Below are 19136 nucleotides of genomic sequence, written 5' to 3'. Positions count from 1 at the left end.
GGTTCATGAAATTTTAACTTCAGGAGATCAAAGAAAAAAGAATGGATCAGGCAATAATACTAAAATATTTGTTCCTACACAGAAAGAATATAATAGAAACCGTAATCAGGAAACTGAAACGCGAAACCAAAATAAACCAAAGCAAAAAACAGAAAAAGTGAATGAAACTCCAATGGAACCGTTGGAAGGTTCTAGTAATACCACACTAGAAGTACTAGTTCAACAGTACTCTCGCCCACCGATTGGGACATGCTATAATTGCCGAATTGCAGGGCACCATTACGTTGAATGTCCCGAAACTAGGCAAAAGTTTTGTCGCTTATGTGGATTCCGAAACGTCTACACTAGCGCATGTCCGTTTTGTAGAAAAAAACGCCGAGGGTTCAGTGTAGGGAGGGTAACTGAATCAAATATAAAAATTCCTTCCACAGGTGAGAGAATAGAAACCAATTTGTTGTCGTGTGGTTTCGCTCCAGTTTTAGCTAACGAATATGTCACAGAGCGGGAGGTAGAAGAAAGCTTTATCACTGTGCAAGGTGATGATCGACCGTTTGCCAAAGTTTTGATAATGGGTACAGAAGTTATAGGTCTTCTCGATAGCGGGGCTCAAAGATCTGTGTTAGGCGTGGGATCTGAAAAACTGATAAAAAAATTAAAATTAAAATTGTATCCATCCTCTGTTACCGTAAAAACGGCAGATGGCAACAATGTATCAGTTAAAGGTTATGTTCACTTACCAATAACCTTCAACAGCGAACCAAAATCCTAGAAGTATTAATCGCACCAGAACTTCGACGACGGCTTATTTTAGGCTATGGCGATTTCTGGAAAATGTTCGGTATACAACCGACTGTAAACACGGAAGAAATAATATATAATTTAGAGGCATTAACTCACGAGGAAACGAATAACTCGAGAGAAGAGGGGTATGAGGGGTTGAGTGAAGAACAGGCAGCAGAACTACAAGGCGTAATGAAATCATTCAAAGTCACCGTAGAAGGTGATGTGTTAGAGGTCACTCCAATGATTTCTCACACTATCGAATTAAAAACTGAATTTAAAAATTCGCCGCCGATTCGGATAAACCCATACCCCACTTCTCCCGAAATGCAGAAAAAAGTCAATAAAGAAATTGACAAATTACTGTTGCAAAAGGTGATCGAAAGGAGCAGAAGCGACTGGTCACTTAGCACTGTTCCTGTTGTTAAGCCCACAGGAGATGTACGGCTATGCTTAGATGCACGACGACTAAACGAAAGAACGCAAAGAGACGCTTATCCCTTACCCCACCAAGATCGTATATTGAGTAGATTGGGAGCTAGTAGATATCTGTCCACGATCGATTTAACCAAAGCTTTCTTACAGATATCACTCAACCCCGATTCTCGAAAGTATACGGCCTTCTCGGTGTTAGGTAGAGGGTTGTTCCAATTCACCCGATTGCCCTTTGGTCCTGTAAATAGTCCGGCCACTTTGGCCCGATTGATGGACGAGGTTCTGGGATACGGTGAATTGGAACCAAATGTGTTCGTCTATCTAGACGATATTGTGGTAGTTAGCGACACATTTGAAGCCCATATTAAAAGTTTGCGGGAAGTAGCTAAGCGGTTGAGAGCCGCTAATCTTTCTATTAATCTCGACAAATCTAAATTTTGCGTTTCTGAGCTACCCTACCTTGGCTATATTCTCTCAGGCCTAATCCTGAGAGAATAGAACCCATCGTAAATTATGAGCGACCCAATTCCATTCGCGCTCTTCGTCGATTTCTAGGAATGGCGAACTACTATAGGCGGTTCATTCCGATGTTCAGTGAGATGAGTACCCCACTCACCAATCTCCTCCGCAAAAAGCCGAAAACGATCGTATGGAATGACGAAGCTGAAAAAGCTTTCATACGCATCAAAGAAAGCTTAGTTACGTCTCCCGTGCTCAGTAATCCCGATTTTGACTTGCCCTTTGAAGTGCAAACCGATGTAGTGATAGCGCTGTTGCCGCCGTGCTAGCCCAAAAACACCGAGATGGAGAGAAAATTATTGCGTATTTTTCTCAAAAGCTTTCGCCGGCGCAACAGGCTTACGCTGCGACCGAAAAAGAGGGACTGGCTGTAATTTTAGCCATAGAAAAGTTCCGACCATACATAGAAGGTACGCACTTTGTCGTGATAACCGATGCATCTGCACTCACCCATATTATGAAGGGGAAGTGGAGAACGTCCTCTCGGCTGAGTAGATGGAGTATTGAACTTCAAGGGTACGATTTAGAAATAAGGCATCGTCGAGGAAGAGATAACATTATCCCAGACGCTTTATCGCGGGCAGTGGAAGCTCTCGAATTTAAAGCAGGGACCGACGATAACTGGTATGCAGGATTGCTTAAGAGGGTTGAAGAAGCACCAGATATTAATTTGGACTATAAAATTGAGAACGGTAAACTTTATAAGTTCGTGCCGACGAAGACCGACGTTTTCGATTATCGGTATGAATGGAAGCTCTGTGTTCCTGAGAATTTTCGGTATGAAATTCTTCAGACTGAACACGATAACGCTTTTCATATTGGCTATGAAAAGCTGCTAGACAAAGTGAGGCAGCGCTATTTTTGGCCAAATAGGGCTAAAGGCATCAAAAAATATGTGCGAAATTGTCAAGCATGCAAGGAATTCAAACCATCGAATGTCTCGCAGCATCCAGAAAGGGGGCAACCCAGATTAGCTACTAAACCGTTCCAAATTTTATCGATTGACTTTATTCAATCCTTACCACGGAGTAAAACTGGTAACATGCATCTGCTAGTTCTCTTAGACCTTTTCTCAAAATACACCATGCTGGTGCCAGTTAAGAAGATCTCTACGGAACTAGTGATCAAAGCACTAGAAGAGCAGTGGTTCCGTCGGTACTCTACCCCGGAAATTCTAATTAGTGACAATGCTACCTGCTTTCTAAGTAAAGATTTTAAAGCCTTCTTGAGTAGGTATAAAGTCCACCATTGGACTAACGCAAGACATCATAGCCAAGCCAATCCTGTTGAAAGGCTAAACCGTAGCATCAATGCTTGCATAAGAACCTACGTAAAATTCGATCAACGTTTATGGGACACTCGAATATCCGAAGTAGAATGTACCATTAATAATACCCGACATTCGTCGACTGGTTTTTCCCCATATCGTATTATTTATGGCCACGAAATTGTCGCCACTGGTGAAGAACATAGATTAGAGCCCGATTTTAGTGAACTTTCTGAAAATGAGAGATTAGCAGCTAAATTAAATGTCGATCGGAAAATTTTTGATATCGTCTCCAAAAATTTACAAAAAGCCCATGCGAAGAGCTGTCGAAATTATAATTTACGATTTCGTAAAACAGCTCCAGTCTACTCAGTAGGACAAAAAGTCTTCAAGCGGAATTTTGCCTTATCTTCTGCAGGCAACGCATATAACGCGAAGCTGGGACCAGCTTATATTCCGTGTACGGTAATGGCAAGAAGGGGAACAAGTTCTTATGAACTTTGTGATGAAAAAGGCAAGAACTTGGGTGTTTTCTCAGCTGCTGATCTCAAACCAGCAAGCCCTTGAATCTACCTTAACCTCAATTTAAAGCTTTCTGAATGTTTGTTTTGTTAAAGTAATTTACCTTTTAATTTGATATTACTCGTTGTAAGGAAAGATATTTAATTGTTTTGAGAGAAGAAAGACGGCGGATATGATCAAATCTAGTGTAGAATGTCATATCACTTTTCAAACTTCAAAATTAATTCAATGTATTAAGTATTATAGAAACTTGCTATCTGCAATTATAATTTGCATATATGACAAAACCGATGAATGAGAATAACAATGGCAAATGAAAATCATATGTTGCGCAGGAGAGTTCAGACCGGTTGACCTTTATTATAACGGCAGGAAGTGAAGCTATAATAAAAATAAATTAAAATCACAACATCCAAAATATTTGCAATAGGAATTAAAACTGATCAAAGTAGATTTACATTTTACGACAACGATTGTCAATAACAAACATTAGAATTCTTCTTGATCACAGATAATTTGCCAAGAAAATAAAAGTATTTTCCACCTTCCTCTCAATCTAATGAGAATTGAGATTATTGGAAGTGAAGATCGATTAATAGATTTGAAGAGTAAAAACGATTAAAATAATGAGCACTTGGTAGTTTGAAAACCATCTATTCAATTTCTTTAGCGTTTGTATAGTTGCTCTTCTAAAAGTCGGAATTTGCATAAAGGCAGAGCCCAAACCTGGGCCTATGACTAAAACAAGTAAGTTTTCAGAAATAAATTAATTACTGATAGTAATTAATTTATTTAGAGGGAGTATGGGGTAATGTTACCGTTGCGCAACTCTTGCCCTACAATGCCCCTGTAGGAGAGTGCAAGCAAGGGAATAAGTAGTGTAGTGTAGTAGATACGATCTTGATGTATTTTGGTTTATGTTTAGGTTGGGCATGCGTTTAATTGTAATTATATTTATGTTCGTTAAAATACTAATATTAATAAAGTCAGAGTGTTAATAATTAAATGTAGGGATTAAAATTAATATTAAAACTCCAGTGGACAATAACGTCATAAATAATAAAAAAAATATTTGTACTAAAAATATAAAAATACAACCCTGCTGATGCACCGCACGAAATCTGCTGCACCATGCACGGAGAGAGTGGCAGATGGAAATGCTGATAGGTGGTAGAGAAGCTTGGGAGCCGGATACTGTCTTCTTGACCTGACCGGCGACGAGTAAAGACGTGATTACTGGGTGAAGACCCCACAAACGAGAACCAATTCTATACAAAGGAAGGCCATTGAAGTGAAATTTAGCACCCAAAAAATTAGTGAGCCGGTTAACAAAAATAAGTCAGGACCTGTTAATATAGTCTGGCTGAATCCAGGCGGAAAAGCCACCGACCGGACCCCCGGTTTGACGCAGCTTGTGAGGTCGTAGTCATCCTGGACAGGAACCACGATGGGCTGTTGTCCCCTCCACCAACGGCATCGCGACGAGCATTGCGGCGACCATCGCGACGAGCACCGTGCAGAGCAGCAGCGGTACCGCTAGAGCAACCAGCGCAGGCCACGTGCCTCCCCCCACATTCGGACAAGCAGAGTGAGTGGTTTAAAATAAAAACTAATAAAAATATAAATTAGTTGAATTCTTGGTTCCGAAGTAGACCCGGAGCCGACCCTGAGGACCTTTGAATCTCTCACGGCCGACAGGGAGTAAAGAAAAGAGGTCTTGGGAACCCAACCCCAAACAGTCCCCAGAGGAACGACCAGGGACTAGGGGCTTTGGCAAAAGCCCTTCAGGCTGAGCAGAAACAATGTCCACGACAATGGCCGGCCCTATACCAAGGATATTCGGGTGAGAAGCACATAGTAAGAAATATTTATGTTTAAATATTGCAGCTGAAATTTTAACGGAAGAGTTTTTTTTTGTATCGTTCGACGCAGTAAAATTTGTGAATTAACATCTATTGATTTTTTTTTTAAACTGATAGAACAAAAAACTACCAAATATAAAGCCATTTAGGAGCTATTGACGATAGAAGAGAACGACGGAGAGATACACATTAGGAGACATAAATGACCTTGGAGACTACATTAGGCGAACTACAATCGTAACAATTCTTCAGTGGTTCGTAATTATAACGATTTACAGGTTATCACATCTACTTGGGTCAAGAGGCCAATTTGTATAAACAATCAATTCGCGCCGCTGCTGCGCGGGTGATTTTATTGCTCAAACGGCTAGCAATAAAACTCTCGGCACGACAAGTGCACGCAAGCGATTTTCGTTCATTTGCCCAACAAAATAATTAAAGTGCTAGAGCGGGAAGCAAACGGGCGCTAGCAAATCGAATTCGAGAACGCAAACAGATACTCGCAGAGTTGCGCACATGGAACTCACCTTAATTATTCTAAGAGAGAGTTTTAGCACACGGGTGGCTACGTCATCGTTAGCAAATATAAAGGGGCAAAGTCGCATTTCATTAATGTCCAATAAAGAGCATGAGAGCGGTAACTACGAATAGCGCGCTCACACGTTGCATACAAAAGTTAGTCAGTTGTACTAATTGTCGGGTACGCTGTCTCTGTTTATGAATTTTGCAGTGTTATTGCGATCAGCTGTGCCAGCCACGGCCAAGGTCGTATTTTGTAAGCATCAATTTGAATGGCCAATGGTAAGAACGTTTTGCTACCATAAGCAAAGAGAACCCGGTGGCTTACCAGTAGCGGTGAATTGCTAAGAGGGTAAAAAAATGGATACATCTATAAGCGCAACGCACGCAGCGATGGTGACATATCCACCGGTAGAGTAAATAGTAACCGACGGCAGAGATATATAATGTTGAAAGTTTACGTTAAAATATTATTTCATGAATAAGGAATGGCACCTTACGCCATCTAATGTAAACATTTACAATCTTTGATTAATTTAATTACACTAAATAGAAATGATTTTTTTTTTATATAATCATTTAGTTATTATGAAAACCTAAAGTTATTTATTTAATTAATAAAGATAAACGTTGAACCGTTGACACTAAATGGTTCGAAACTTGGTGTTCAGAATTTTTTGATGGCGCGACGAAGAAATTAGAGTCGGTCACGCTACGTTATCACATCTGGTCAACAGAATCGTTAGTGATACCTAGGAAAAAGAGGAAGAAGGCTACATAAGCCTTTTATAGTCTTATTGTATTTATTCCGCAGTACCTTTTATTGTTTTTTAAGAAATATATATATATAAAATTTTAATTAATAATGGAGTACACGTTTCCAAAAGCAGATGCCATGCAGTGCATCCCAGAATTTGATGGATCGCTAGACGGACTAGAAGCGTTCGTTTATCATATCGAGCATTTTGCTCGGGAGATACTAGAAGGAGTATCACACGCTCCACTGGTTTATATTATTCTATTAAAACTAAAAGGCAGAGCTGCTGCCGCAATATATAGAATTAACGCAAACGCTTGGCCACAGGTTAAGCAGAATTTATTAAAGGAATTTGGGGATAATATACGCATCGAGGCAGTTATAAGTCAAGTAGAAACATTGAAACAGGAGGCGAATGAGACCTTTCCTGATTATAAAAAGAGGATATTGAAAATTAAGGAGCAAATCGACTCCTACGAAACTAATTGTACGAAGTCATGCATGATAGTTAGTCTTCGATTACATTTTATGGTGGGTTTGTGTGACACCGCATTGAAAGAAGCTGCTCAAGGTAAACGAGCATTTAAGTTAGAAGAGCTGCTAGACGACTTAGAGGATTACTACCATGAGCGTAATCATATCTCGGAAATAGAAAATAGAATTCAGGGCCTAGAATTGGTCGAAAGACAGCGCGATGCACTTAGACAATTTAATAGTAGCAGAAATGTTTTTACAATTAATCACAAAGACGCTGATTATAGCAACAGCCGTCTTGGAAGAAATGAAGATTATAATTACAAAAATAGAGATAGAATAATTTACAAGCAAAATAATTATAACAATATATGTGGATCTAGCGACGGTAAACGATCCAAATACAATTATCGCACAGCGCGATCATACCGACGGAGCCAAGGGAACTACGCCCATGGTTGGAAATATAATTATTATGGTCAACATGGATCAACTGATAGGAGGTACAGGAATTCGTATACCCGGATGCCTATGGTAGCCAACATTAATGAAAGAAGTAGTAATTTGCAAAAAGAAGGTATTTTGGATCCTGTTCTCAGGAATATTTTAACGAGGATTTAGCAGAAATTTGCGAAGATGTTGACTGGCGGAGATGTACCGATGAGCCCAGCAATATAGAAATAGCCGATTGGAGGACCGCATGCAATCACATAAGAGACAACAGTGCTTGTGTGGCTAAGCGAGTATATTACGATGTCAGAGGGCACTTAATGTTAAGCCTACTGGCTAAGCATTGGCCGAGCTGCAGGCCACCACGGGTCGACGCCTGGCGACCGTCGAGGCCATGCACGCGTGTGTGACCACCGATAGGTGTGTGATAGCATCAATTAGTCCTGGACCGGCAGCGGGAGCTTGCCTTGGGAGTGGTGGGGTTTCGGGCATTGGGCAGTCGATTCCCCGTAAAAGCCACGGCCACCCGTAAACAGCTTCGACGGAGCGAGTAGTGCCGCTCCCATCATCCAAATGCACTAACCTGCCTATTGGGGCTGATACCAGTAAGGTCCCAATTATGGTGTACTGGTCGCTGTGTTTTAGGTTTTTGAGAGGGAATACGATTTTATACCACGACGTAGGGCTGGCACCTGCACCGAGCTCCCTTAGTAAAGTCGTGTGACAACGGCTTGAAACGGCGAGGTGGCATACGGCTGCAGTGGTCTCCGTCCCGTAAAACCTGGCAGGCCTTCCAGTACGTTCCGCGGTCATTGCCTGATGGGAATCAGGCAGGAGTGGGATCAGATGCCCTTTCCTGACTTACGCCGGTCGGGAGGCGTCATAGTTGCTCATGAGGGGCTATGGCGACCTTCACTAGCCATGACCTCACTGCTCCGGCATAGGCCACCATGGGACCATATAGGCGACCACTCCACCATGACCAAGGATAGCGGCTGGAAGGGGGACCCTTTTAACCAAAATGTTTACTCATAAAATCGACGAAGAGGCGAAGGTAGTGGATGGGGCGGACGGGTTAGTAAACCCGTTTGCCAGGCGGGGCATCGCCCGGTCTCCACCGAGACTGGCCGATGCCGGTAAAGGCGGCGCACAGGTTGGTACACCTTTTGCGACACCGACAGGGGAGTTCCGAGTTGGGCCAAAGGCGGGCACGCCTAAGCCAGCACCAACCGGAACGGTGAAGACTGGTGGCAAGGTGGAAACACCTAAAACTGTCAAGGAGCGGGAACAGATATCTGGGGCTATGCTACTCTCTGCGGTAGAAAGCCACATGAATAAGTTCCCAAGCGTGGAGGCGGTGTCCGTACAACTTGATGAAATACTCAAGTTCACGGACGAACGTAGCAACATATCAAAAGACCTGAAACAATGTCTTCTGTTGTAACGTATGAACGTTTGCAGCGCAAAGTCCGAGCTTTCGCAAGCCCTTAAACGGGCTAACGATGCCGGAAGCAAGGCACTCGCGCTAGAGGCGAGGCTCAACCAGCCTAAAAAAGGGAGTGCTGCAGCTGTGTCTAAATACACACAAACAGCTGCAGCATCGTTTGCCGAAGTCTGTTCAACTGAACCGACTGGCAAACGTGCGAGGGGCTCTCCGGGGGAAACGCCACCCAGGACGCAACGAAGGCGGTTGTTCGGTGACAGCCAGGAAGCTGGCTCGTCGGTCCAGCCGAGCAAAGAACCGGCAAACAGCGAACCGGCAAACGACGAAGCCACGGATTGGACCACCGTGGTGAATAAAAAGCGGCAGAAGCGGGAACGACGCGCGAAGCGCGGCGACCGCAATTAGAAGCCGCAAGGGGCGAGTAGGCGGAGCAAGGGTGACGCGCTCATTTTCAAGACCGATGCGTCTAAGTACGCCGAAGTCTTGAAGGCCATGAGAGGCGATCCCAAGCTCAAAGACCTCGGCACGGACGTCAGGTCAATTCGTCGGTCACGCACCGGCGAGATGATCCTCGAACTCCGCAAAGAGGCGAAGGGTAAGGGCTGTGCCTATAAAAAGACGGCCCAGGAAGTGCTAGGCGAGGAGGTTCAAATCCGAGCCCTCACTCCTGAAGTGACTCTCCAGCTTAAAAACCTGGACGAGATCACCGAAAGGTGCGACATAGCACAAGCCTTCGAACGAGAGTGTGGAGTGGTAGTGACCGCAAAGGCAGTTCGTCTCCGCAGGGGCCCGGCCGGCACCCAGGTTGCTACCATTAAGCTTCCACTAGCGGAGGGTAACAACGCCCTGAAGAAGGCCACGTTGAAGGTGGGTTGGTCGGTCTGCCCTCTGGGCACCTTCCAACAGCCTGACGTTTATTTCAGGTGCTTTGAGCGGGAGCATAAATACTGGTCGTGCAAAGGGCCCGACAGGTCCAATTTATGCCGCCGCTGCGGTGGCGCAGGCCACAAGGCACGGGACTGCGGTGCACCTCCCAAGTGTCTGGTATGCACCGGTAAACGGGACGCCAAACACGCCATGGGAGGCCCCAAGTGTCCGGCTGCACGGCCGGCTACTAAGCCGCAGGACTGAGGGTGATACAGTTAAACCTGAACCACTGCTATGCGGCGCAGCAGTTGCTACACCAAGCGGCTGCTGAGTCGTTGTCGGACGTGGCCATCGTCTCGGACCCATACCGTATCCCAACCGGAAACGGTAACTGGGTATCGGACAAGTCTGGGAAGACGGCCATTTGCACGACAGGCAGGTCCCCGGTTCAGGAGATTGTGTCGACCTCCAGAGAGGGGTACGTTATTGCCAAAGTGGATGGAGTATTCTACTGCAGTTGCTATGCTCCGCCAAGTTGGTCTACCGAAACGTTCGCGCAGATGGTCGATCAAGCAACCGTGGAACTGACGGGCCTATGGCCGTTGGTGGTTGCGGGTGACTTCAACGCTTGGGCTGTCGAGTGGGGGAGTCGCTGTACAAACCAGAGGGTCCAGGTCTTGTTGGAAGCTTTGGCAAAGCTCAACTTAGACTTGGCTAACGTTGGTACAAAATGCACCTACAGTAGAAACGGTGCCGAATCGATTATCGATGTGACGTTCTGCAGCCCGGGACTGATCACGAACTGGAGGGTAGACGACAGCTACACGAATAGCGATCACCAATCGATCCGCTATGAGGTAGGCGTGCGGAAGCAAGCAGCGAGTAGGGCCAATATTCCATCCTTCTACGGCTGGAAAACATTGCATTTCGATGCAGATGTTTTTGGGTAGGCAATTAGATGGAAGCACGAAGGGGGTGAACTGCTCCCGGATGTGGACCATCTAAATTCGATGCTGTCATGGGCGTGCGACGCCACGATGCCTAGGTCTCGTCCGCCTAGAGAGGGTAGGCCATCGACATACTGGTGGAGCGATACGATAGCAGGCCTGCGCAACGCATGCCTCCGTGCAAGACGGAGGATGCAACGCGCACGTTCTGACGAGCAAAGAGCGGAACGCGGTGTCGCATTCAGATCCGCTAAGGCAACGCTTAAGAGCGCAATCAGAGCCAGCAAACGAGCCTGTTTCGAACGACTCTGCGCCAGTGCCAATTCGAACCCGTGGGGTGACGCCTACAGGATCGTTATGACCAAGACTAGAGGTGCGCTAGCCCCGGCCGAACAATCACCAGCGATGCTAGAAACGATCATTCAGGGCCTCTTCCCAAGCCACGAACCAAGTCCCTGGCCTCCGGCTGACGAGTCACCACCTACCGTGAGTGACGGCAGCCGTGCAGAGGCTGACGATGCGGTAAGGGTGACGGAAGATGAATTGATCGAGATCGCAAACTCCCTGAAGGTGGGCAAGGCTCCGGGACCAGACGGAATCCCAAACTTGGCCATCAAGACGGCCATCAAAGAAGCCCCCGGGTTGTTCAGGGCGGTCATGCAGAATTGCCTCGACGACTGCCTCTTCCCGGACGTGTGGAAGCGCCAGAGGCTGGTGCTGTTGCCGAAGGTTGGGAAACCACCAGGTGACCCATCGGCATACAGACCAATCTGCCTGCTGGACACGGCGGGCAAGGTGCTTGAGAGGGTAATCCTCAATAGACTGATGAAATATACAGAAAGTGAGAACGGTCTATCAAGCAACCAGTTCGGTTTTCGAAAAGGTAGGTCCACAGTGGATGCAATTCTCTCCGTCACCAGAACGGCTGAGGTTGCAATCCAACGCAAGAGGAGGGGCATTCGTTACTGCGCGATCGTCACGCTCGACGTGAAGAACGCGTTTAACAGTGCCAGCTGGGACTCCATAGCCTTAGCGCTACAGAGTCTCAGAGTGCCGACGCCGCTGTACAAGATTCTGGCCAACTACTTTCAGAATCGAGTGCTAGTGTATAACACAAACGAGGGTCAGAAAAGCGTTCCGGTTACCGCAGGTGTACCGCAAGGTTCCATCCTGGGTCCGGTACTGTGGAACGCTATGTATGACGGCGTGTTAAAACTAACACTCCCTCCAGGGGTGGTGATCGTGGGCTTCGCAGATGACATAACTCTTGAGGTCTATGGCGAGTCTACTAGAGAGGTAGAGTTAAAGGCACTCCAGGAAACTGGAGCTAGCGCACCATAAGACTAAAGTTATTGTTGTAAATAACAGAAAGTCTGAGCAGGAGGCATCGATTAGTGCCGGTGCATGCACTATCGCCTCAAAACGCTCGTTGAAGCTTCTGGGGGTTATGATCGACGACAAGCTCACGTTCGGGAAACCATCGACGTGCCCCAGTTAGTTAACGGTTAACTAACTGGCCTGTATAGGCTGCTCTGCTACCCATAGAGGTAAGTGCGAAAAGCACGACGGGCCCTCTCCCTGAAGTAATGCCTAACGGCGGTCCCGGGGAGACCAAGGGCTTTAGCTGTTCAGCTTAGGTTGCTCAGCATGGGTAAAAGCTACTGGCTAAGCAGAATGTCAAATTTACGTTAAACCTGATCTTAGATACAGGTGCATGTGCGAATATAATTAATGCACGCATTGTGAATCTTTTGAATGTACCGGTAAATACACAGGATGTAACCACTTTTGGAGGTATCGGCCAAGACATTGTGCGAACCTCAGGTACAATTATGTTGGATTTAATAGTCGGAGACTTTTTGATCCCGACGCAATTTCATATATTAGAAAATTTGCCAAGCGACGGATTAATCGGAGCAGAATTCTTAAAGAAGCATACGCTTCAAATAGGAAATAATTTTGATTACATAGTGTTCAAAAAACACGGAAACAGAAGTCCGGACGACTTGAGTCCGTGGAGTATGCCCAAAGACGAAGTCCTTGGTCGACATGTTTTTGTGGCAGCCAGAAATAGAGTTATAGTTATATTAATAGAGATATATTCAAAAAATGCGCCGTTATAAAGATGCCTGAGAAAATACATTTTTTCTAGAACATGTTATTGGCCATCATTTCGAACCCATTGTGCGAGAACCGAAACTCCGTTTTGTGTCATTGTTCTTCCATTGAGCTATAATTTTCAGGTTATGTTTGTTTATGCAATAATGCAATAGCTTGCAAAATTTGAAAGGAGAAGGGGTTTGTGGGGTAAACAGGCTCTTCAAAATCTTATATTTAGAAACTGCTCAAATCGTAAAATAATTACTCTCGGCTTTTATTCGACGTTACACGATGGAATGAGAGGTTATTTTTGGAGCCAACAGGAGAATGAACGAATGTCAACAAAGCCACGTGATACTTTTTGTTGAGCCTTTTTTTAATGTGCCCTTTAAAGAATTAAATTACCATTAGAAAAAATACTCCCGGAAGATGCTCATAAAGGAATGATTTCAAAAGTACACCCTTCTGCAGGAATTAGGCAATTCAAACCGGAAATGTATTTATCGTTAGAACAAATAAAATCGTTTTTCGCCCCCTTTGCTACGTTATATAGGCAAAATAAGCTTGAGCTAATACAGACAGTCTGTATAAAATAAACAGAAGGTTGAGTTACGGATCGGAATGAAGCACCAAGGTTTTGCTTTTTTTAAGCTTGAGCTAATACAAGTTAGTAAAAATAAAGCGTTGATGTATGTACGAGAACGTCATGAATATTGGTTGGTAATAATTAATCAATCAATTCTCAAACATTGATTTTCATAAGGTTTTTGCTGATACCAGAGCCACAAGAAAAAATGCATTCTTTGAAAATGCATTGAGTGCAATTACTAATATGCTCGACGAGTGCTTAGATGATGATAATACAGATTTAAAATAAAGATAATGAAATATAGATTTTATTTGGTTTTATACTACATTCGACCCCTTGGTAATTGAATTAAGGCCACATTGAAAAAACCTAAATTAATCCGCCTAGCGGTCAGACCCAGCCTTTCTCATTCAATTTTTTTATTTGTAAAAATAGATTTACATGAACGCTTCAATCCAATAAATGTATATTCACTATTTAGGTTCTAAAATATTGATGTTGTAATCTTTACATATAAAAATGCAGTCCAGTCTGTCTGTCTGTCTGATCCATATAGGCCCGAAAACTATCGAACCGATCGACGTGAAAATTTGTATGTAGGGGTTTTTGGTGCCGATAAAGGTTCCTATGATAGTTTGAGACCCCTCCCTCTTCTGGAAGACAGGGGTCCCATACAAATGAAACATAAATTTCTGCACAACTCAAGAACAAACCAAGCAAATGAAACCGAATTTGGCATGTGGATGTTTTAAGGGGTGACTAATATGTCCATAATAGTTGGATGAAACACAAATTTGTGCACATCTCGAGAACTAATCAACTGCCAGGTTGAAGGAAATACAGCTCTCCTTCAACGATATTTGGCGATTTGTTCAAAAGTTTAAGGAGTCCAACACAATTACCGAGGTCCAAATACGCTTGGGTAAGTTGGAGGAGCTTTGGGAAGCGTTTAGTGGCACCTTAGTCGAAATATTTTCCCACGATGACTACGATGCTGAAGGAAACGCGTTTGAAAAGGAGCGAATGGAGTTTAGTGATCGCTACTACGAAGCCAAATCTTTCCTAATGGATAAAACTAGGGAACTGCAGGCGCCGCAAGTCCTTGAGCAATCAAGCAGTGCTGGAGATTCGTCAATGCGGAATGGCACCGACCATGTTCGCCTACCACAAATTCAACTGCAGACATTCAATGGAAACATCGACGAATGGTTAAGCTTCCGGGATCTTTTCACCTAACTCATTCACTGGAAGGAGGACCTACCCGAGGTGGAAAAATTCCATTATTTGAAGGGGTGTTTGCAAGGAGAACCCAAGAGCCTGATCGATCCGTTGCAGATTACAAAAGCCAATTATCAGGTGGCGTGGGATTTGTTGTTAAAACGGTATAACAACAGCAAATTGTTAAAGAAGCGGCAGGTTATCTCGTTGTTCAAGCTTCCAATGCTCTCTAAGGAATCCGCAATGGAGCTGAATGCCCTGGTGGAAGAGTTCGAGAAAATTATACAGACTCTCGATCAGGTGGTGCAATTAGCCGATTTCAAGGACCTTTTACTTGTTAATTTCCTTACGGCACGGCTCGATCCCGTTACTCGGAGGGGGTGGGAGGAGATGTCGGCATCACGTGAGAAGGATTCTTTGGTAGACCTGCTTGATTTCTTTCACCGTAAAATACAGGTTTTGCAGTGCCTCCCACAGCGGCCCGTGGATAACAAGGGAATTCAGCAGCACCAACCGCAGCAAAAACAAAGAGCGTTGATGACCAGGACAAACTGCAATTCATCTCAAGTGTCTGGAGGACGCTGTGTAGCTTGCTTGTCGAACCACTCTCTCTACCAATGTAATACTTTCCAACACATGAATGTGGCCGACAGAGATGCTTTACTGAAATCTAACTCGTTATGCCGCAACTGCTTCAGGGCAGGTCACATGGCTAAAGATTGCCAATCCAAATATTCTTGCCGTAATTGCAAGAGTCGCCACCACACATTGGTCTGTTTCAAACCGGAAAGGAATCGTGATGCAAAGGTTTCAGCTGCTTCTCGTGCTGACAAGCCAGCTATGCAGGACGAATCATCTTAAGTGGCAAACCTGGCTGCCACAAACGTGTTCGTTTCGGGTGCAGAACATCAATATTCTGCTAAGGTTCTGTTAGCTACAGCTGTCGTCATAATCGAGGATGATGACGGTAACCGGTATCCTGCCCGCGCTTTACTAGATTCTGGATCGGAAAGCAACTTCGTCACTGAACGATTGAGTCAAAGGCTGAAGGTGAGCCGCGATCGAGTGGAAGTCTCAGTCCTTGGCATTGGACATACGACTATCAAGGTTAAGCAAAAAATTCGAGCTACGATACGTTCCCGTATATCATCATTTTCAAGAGAATTAAGCTTTTTAGTACTTCCGAAGGTCACGGTGAATCTTCCTACCAGCAATATAAATACGGAGCGGTGGGAGATTCCGAACGGAGTGCAATTGGCAGATCCGACATTTTTCGAGTCTAAAGCGGTGGACTTGGTACTGGGCATAGAGGCCTTCTTCGATTTCTTCGAGACTGGTAGAAGGATTTCTCTGGGACAACATATGCCAACACTCAGTGAATCCGTTTTCGGTTGGGTTGCCTGCGGCGGGCATACACATCAAACACAGTCTCTTCAAATCAAATGCAATCTTTCAGCGGTGGATAGTTTGGACAAATTGATCACCCGGTTTTGGTCTTGCGAGGAAATAGAGTCTGGTAAGGCTCTTTCATTGGAGGAAAAGCGTTGCGGAGAGCTGCAAACGATCAAACGTAACCCTGACGGTAGGTACACCGTCTCCTTACCAAAGGATGAAGCCATTCTCTCAAGGTTAGGCGAGTCACGGGACATCGCATTTCGGCGGCTTCAAGGGATGGAGCGTAGATTGGCCAGAGACGAGTCACTACACGAACAATACACAAACTTCATGCAGGAATACTTGCAGCTCGGGCATATGCGGAAGGTCGAAGAGGCTGAGGTGAATACAATTAAGCGATGCTACCTACGTCATAATCCGGTAGTCAAGGAGTCCAGCACCACCACCAAGGTTCGAGTGGTCTTTGACGCTTCCTGTAAAACGACTTCTGGGGAGTCGTTGAACGATTTGTTACTGGTGGGGCCAGTGATACAAGAAGATCTCCGATCCATAATCCTTCGTAGTCGAGCGAAGCAAATAATGCTGGTGTCCGACGTGGAAAAAATGTTCCGTCAAATTAAGGTGTGTCAGGAAGACCGCCCATTGCAATGTATCCTGTGGCGCTCGTCTCCAATTCATGATGTTGACACCTACGAACTGAATACCGTGACGTACGGTACCAAACCTGCACCATTCTTGGCGACCAGGACGCTGAAACAACTGGCGGTAGACGAGAAGGATAATTTTCCGTTCGCTGCAAGGGCTATTATGGAGGATACATACATGGACGATGTAATAACAGGGTCGGATGATCCGGAATCGGCACGAACTTTGCGGGTTCAACTAGATTCGATGAGGAAGAAAGGAGGGTTTAGGTTACGAAAATGGGCATCAAACTGCTCTGATGTATTGAGTGGGATTCAAAAAGAGAAACTAGCAATCCAATCATCGGAAGAGATCAATTTGGATCCTGATCCATCGATAAAAACTTTAGGGTTGACTTGGATGCCAGTTACCGACACGCTTAAATTTCAATTTAAGATTCCAATTCTCAACCCTAGCGTACCGCTTACGAAACGAAACACTCTGTCGGTCATTGCTACATTATTTGACCCTTTGGGTTTGCTGGGAGCGGCAATAACTTCGGCAAAAACTTATATGCAGCTGTTGTGGACACTTCGTGATGAAAACGGTCAAAGACTGAATTGGGATCAGTCACTACCCTCAACGGTGGGTGAGATTTGGATCAAGTACCACCAATAACTGTCTCTGCTTAATACCATTCGCATCGAACGTTGTGTAGTCATTCCCAAGGCAGTGTCTATTCAATTTCACTGCTTTTCAGACGCTTCGGAGAAAGCGTACGGCGCGTGTCTCTACGTGAAGAGTTGGAACTCAAACGGAGAGGTATGGGTACGATTACTAACCTCCAAATCACGGGTTGCACCTTTACAAGTGCAAACCATTCCTAAGCTGGAATTATGCGGAGCTCGTCTCGCTGCCCAGTTGTTCGAGAAGGTTTCTCGGTCAAAAAAAAATTTACTGCACCAGTATATTTTTGGACGGACTCCACCTGCGTCCTGCGTTGGATACGAGCAACTCCAGCTACATGGACAACTTACGTGGCCAATCGGGTGGCCACAATTCAATCGCTTACCGAGATTTCCCAGTGGAACCATGTTCCTGGAATCCATAACCCGGCCGATCTGATTTCCAGAGGGATTGCGCCGGAGGACATCGTACACAATCTGTTTTGGTGGCAGGGACCGCAGTGGTTGGCGAAAGAAGAGAATGAATGGCATTGTTTTCCAGAAACTTCACTGGCAGCAGAAGAAGAAGAAGCAGAGGAAAAACGTCGCACCGTATATGCCGGAACGGTTTCATCGATCACCGAGTTCAATAACGCATACCTAACCCGCTTCTCGTCGTACACAGACCTAATTCGTCGAACTGCCTACTGGTTACGTTTGAAACGGCTTCTGCGCACGAAGGAAAAGAAGGATTCCTCTTTCTTATCTACCAGAGAACTGAAGGAAGCGGAAACCGCACTGATCAGTTTAGTCCAACAGGAAGTATTTGTTGAGGAGCGTAAGGCATTAATGAAAAAGGAAGCGGTTTCCAGAAGGTCACCATTACGATGGTTTAATCCATACCTGTCGGAGAATCAGGTAATCCGCTTGGGAGGGCGTCTTAAGCACGCATTAGAATCAGAGAATGTAAAGCACCCAGTAGTTCTACCAGCCAACCATTACTTCACGCGTCTGCTTTTACGATTTTACCATGAACGCCTTTTGCACGCTGGGCCTCAATTGCTATTAAGTGTTGTTAGACTTAAATTTTGGCCATTAGGAGGAAGGAGTGTTGTGAGACATATCATACACCGCTGTAAGACCTGCTATCGAACTACACCCACCACAGTTCCAACCCTGATGACAAACTTAGAGATATCACAAACTCTCATCCGAAACCGTACGCGAGAACGAAGCAGCCGATTATCATCCCAGCCAGGCCACAGGAGAGTCATCGCAACACGATCATCATCATCAACTTCTAGACGCCCTTGGGAGTGATAACGATCGCTGATAGGAGAAGATGGGAGCTGATAAGAGATCATTCCGATACTCTAAACTCCAGAATCGACGATCGGAAAACATCGCCGGAGAAGCATTCAGCTGCTGTTGGACCTATAAATCTGATCGAATAAAAATCTGAGGATAGTCGCATTCTACCTCGCCAGCTGAACGAATCGCTGAAAATTTATTAAATTAAACCTAGTGTAGTAACCTAAAATTAAGAATAAACCTAAATTAAGCATGCAGTAGTTTCCTTAAAATAAAGTGTTCTTAAATCTAATTGGCATGCATTTTCTTAGAAGCTAGACTAAATTAATAAAGGTGTAGTGATAAAATAACGCGCGTTTGGTGATTTTATTGGACATTTTCCGAGTGGGAC

General features: G+C 44.9%; 1 protein-coding gene across 1 annotated transcript; it reads left to right on the top strand.

The window, feature by feature from the left end:
- Window positions 1–1772: 1772 nt before the first annotated feature.
- On the top strand, window positions 1773–17447 carry LOC129717095 (uncharacterized). The gene is made up of 5 exons (XM_055666940.1): window positions 1773–1973; window positions 2054–2578; window positions 14412–14687; window positions 14784–15492; window positions 15655–17447. The coding sequence occupies exons 1-5, from the start codon at window positions 1773–1775 to the stop codon at window positions 17445–17447; spliced, it is 3504 nt and encodes a 1167-aa protein (XP_055522915.1).
- Window positions 17448–19136: the final 1689 nt, after the last annotated feature.

Source organism: Wyeomyia smithii, chromosome 1 (assembly GCF_029784165.1).
Source record: "Wyeomyia smithii strain HCP4-BCI-WySm-NY-G18 chromosome 1, ASM2978416v1, whole genome shotgun sequence".
Lineage (NCBI taxonomy): Eukaryota > Metazoa > Arthropoda > Insecta > Diptera > Culicidae > Wyeomyia > Wyeomyia smithii.
Note: the sequence above shows the minus strand (reverse complement) of the source record. Positions and strands in the feature narration are given on the sequence as shown.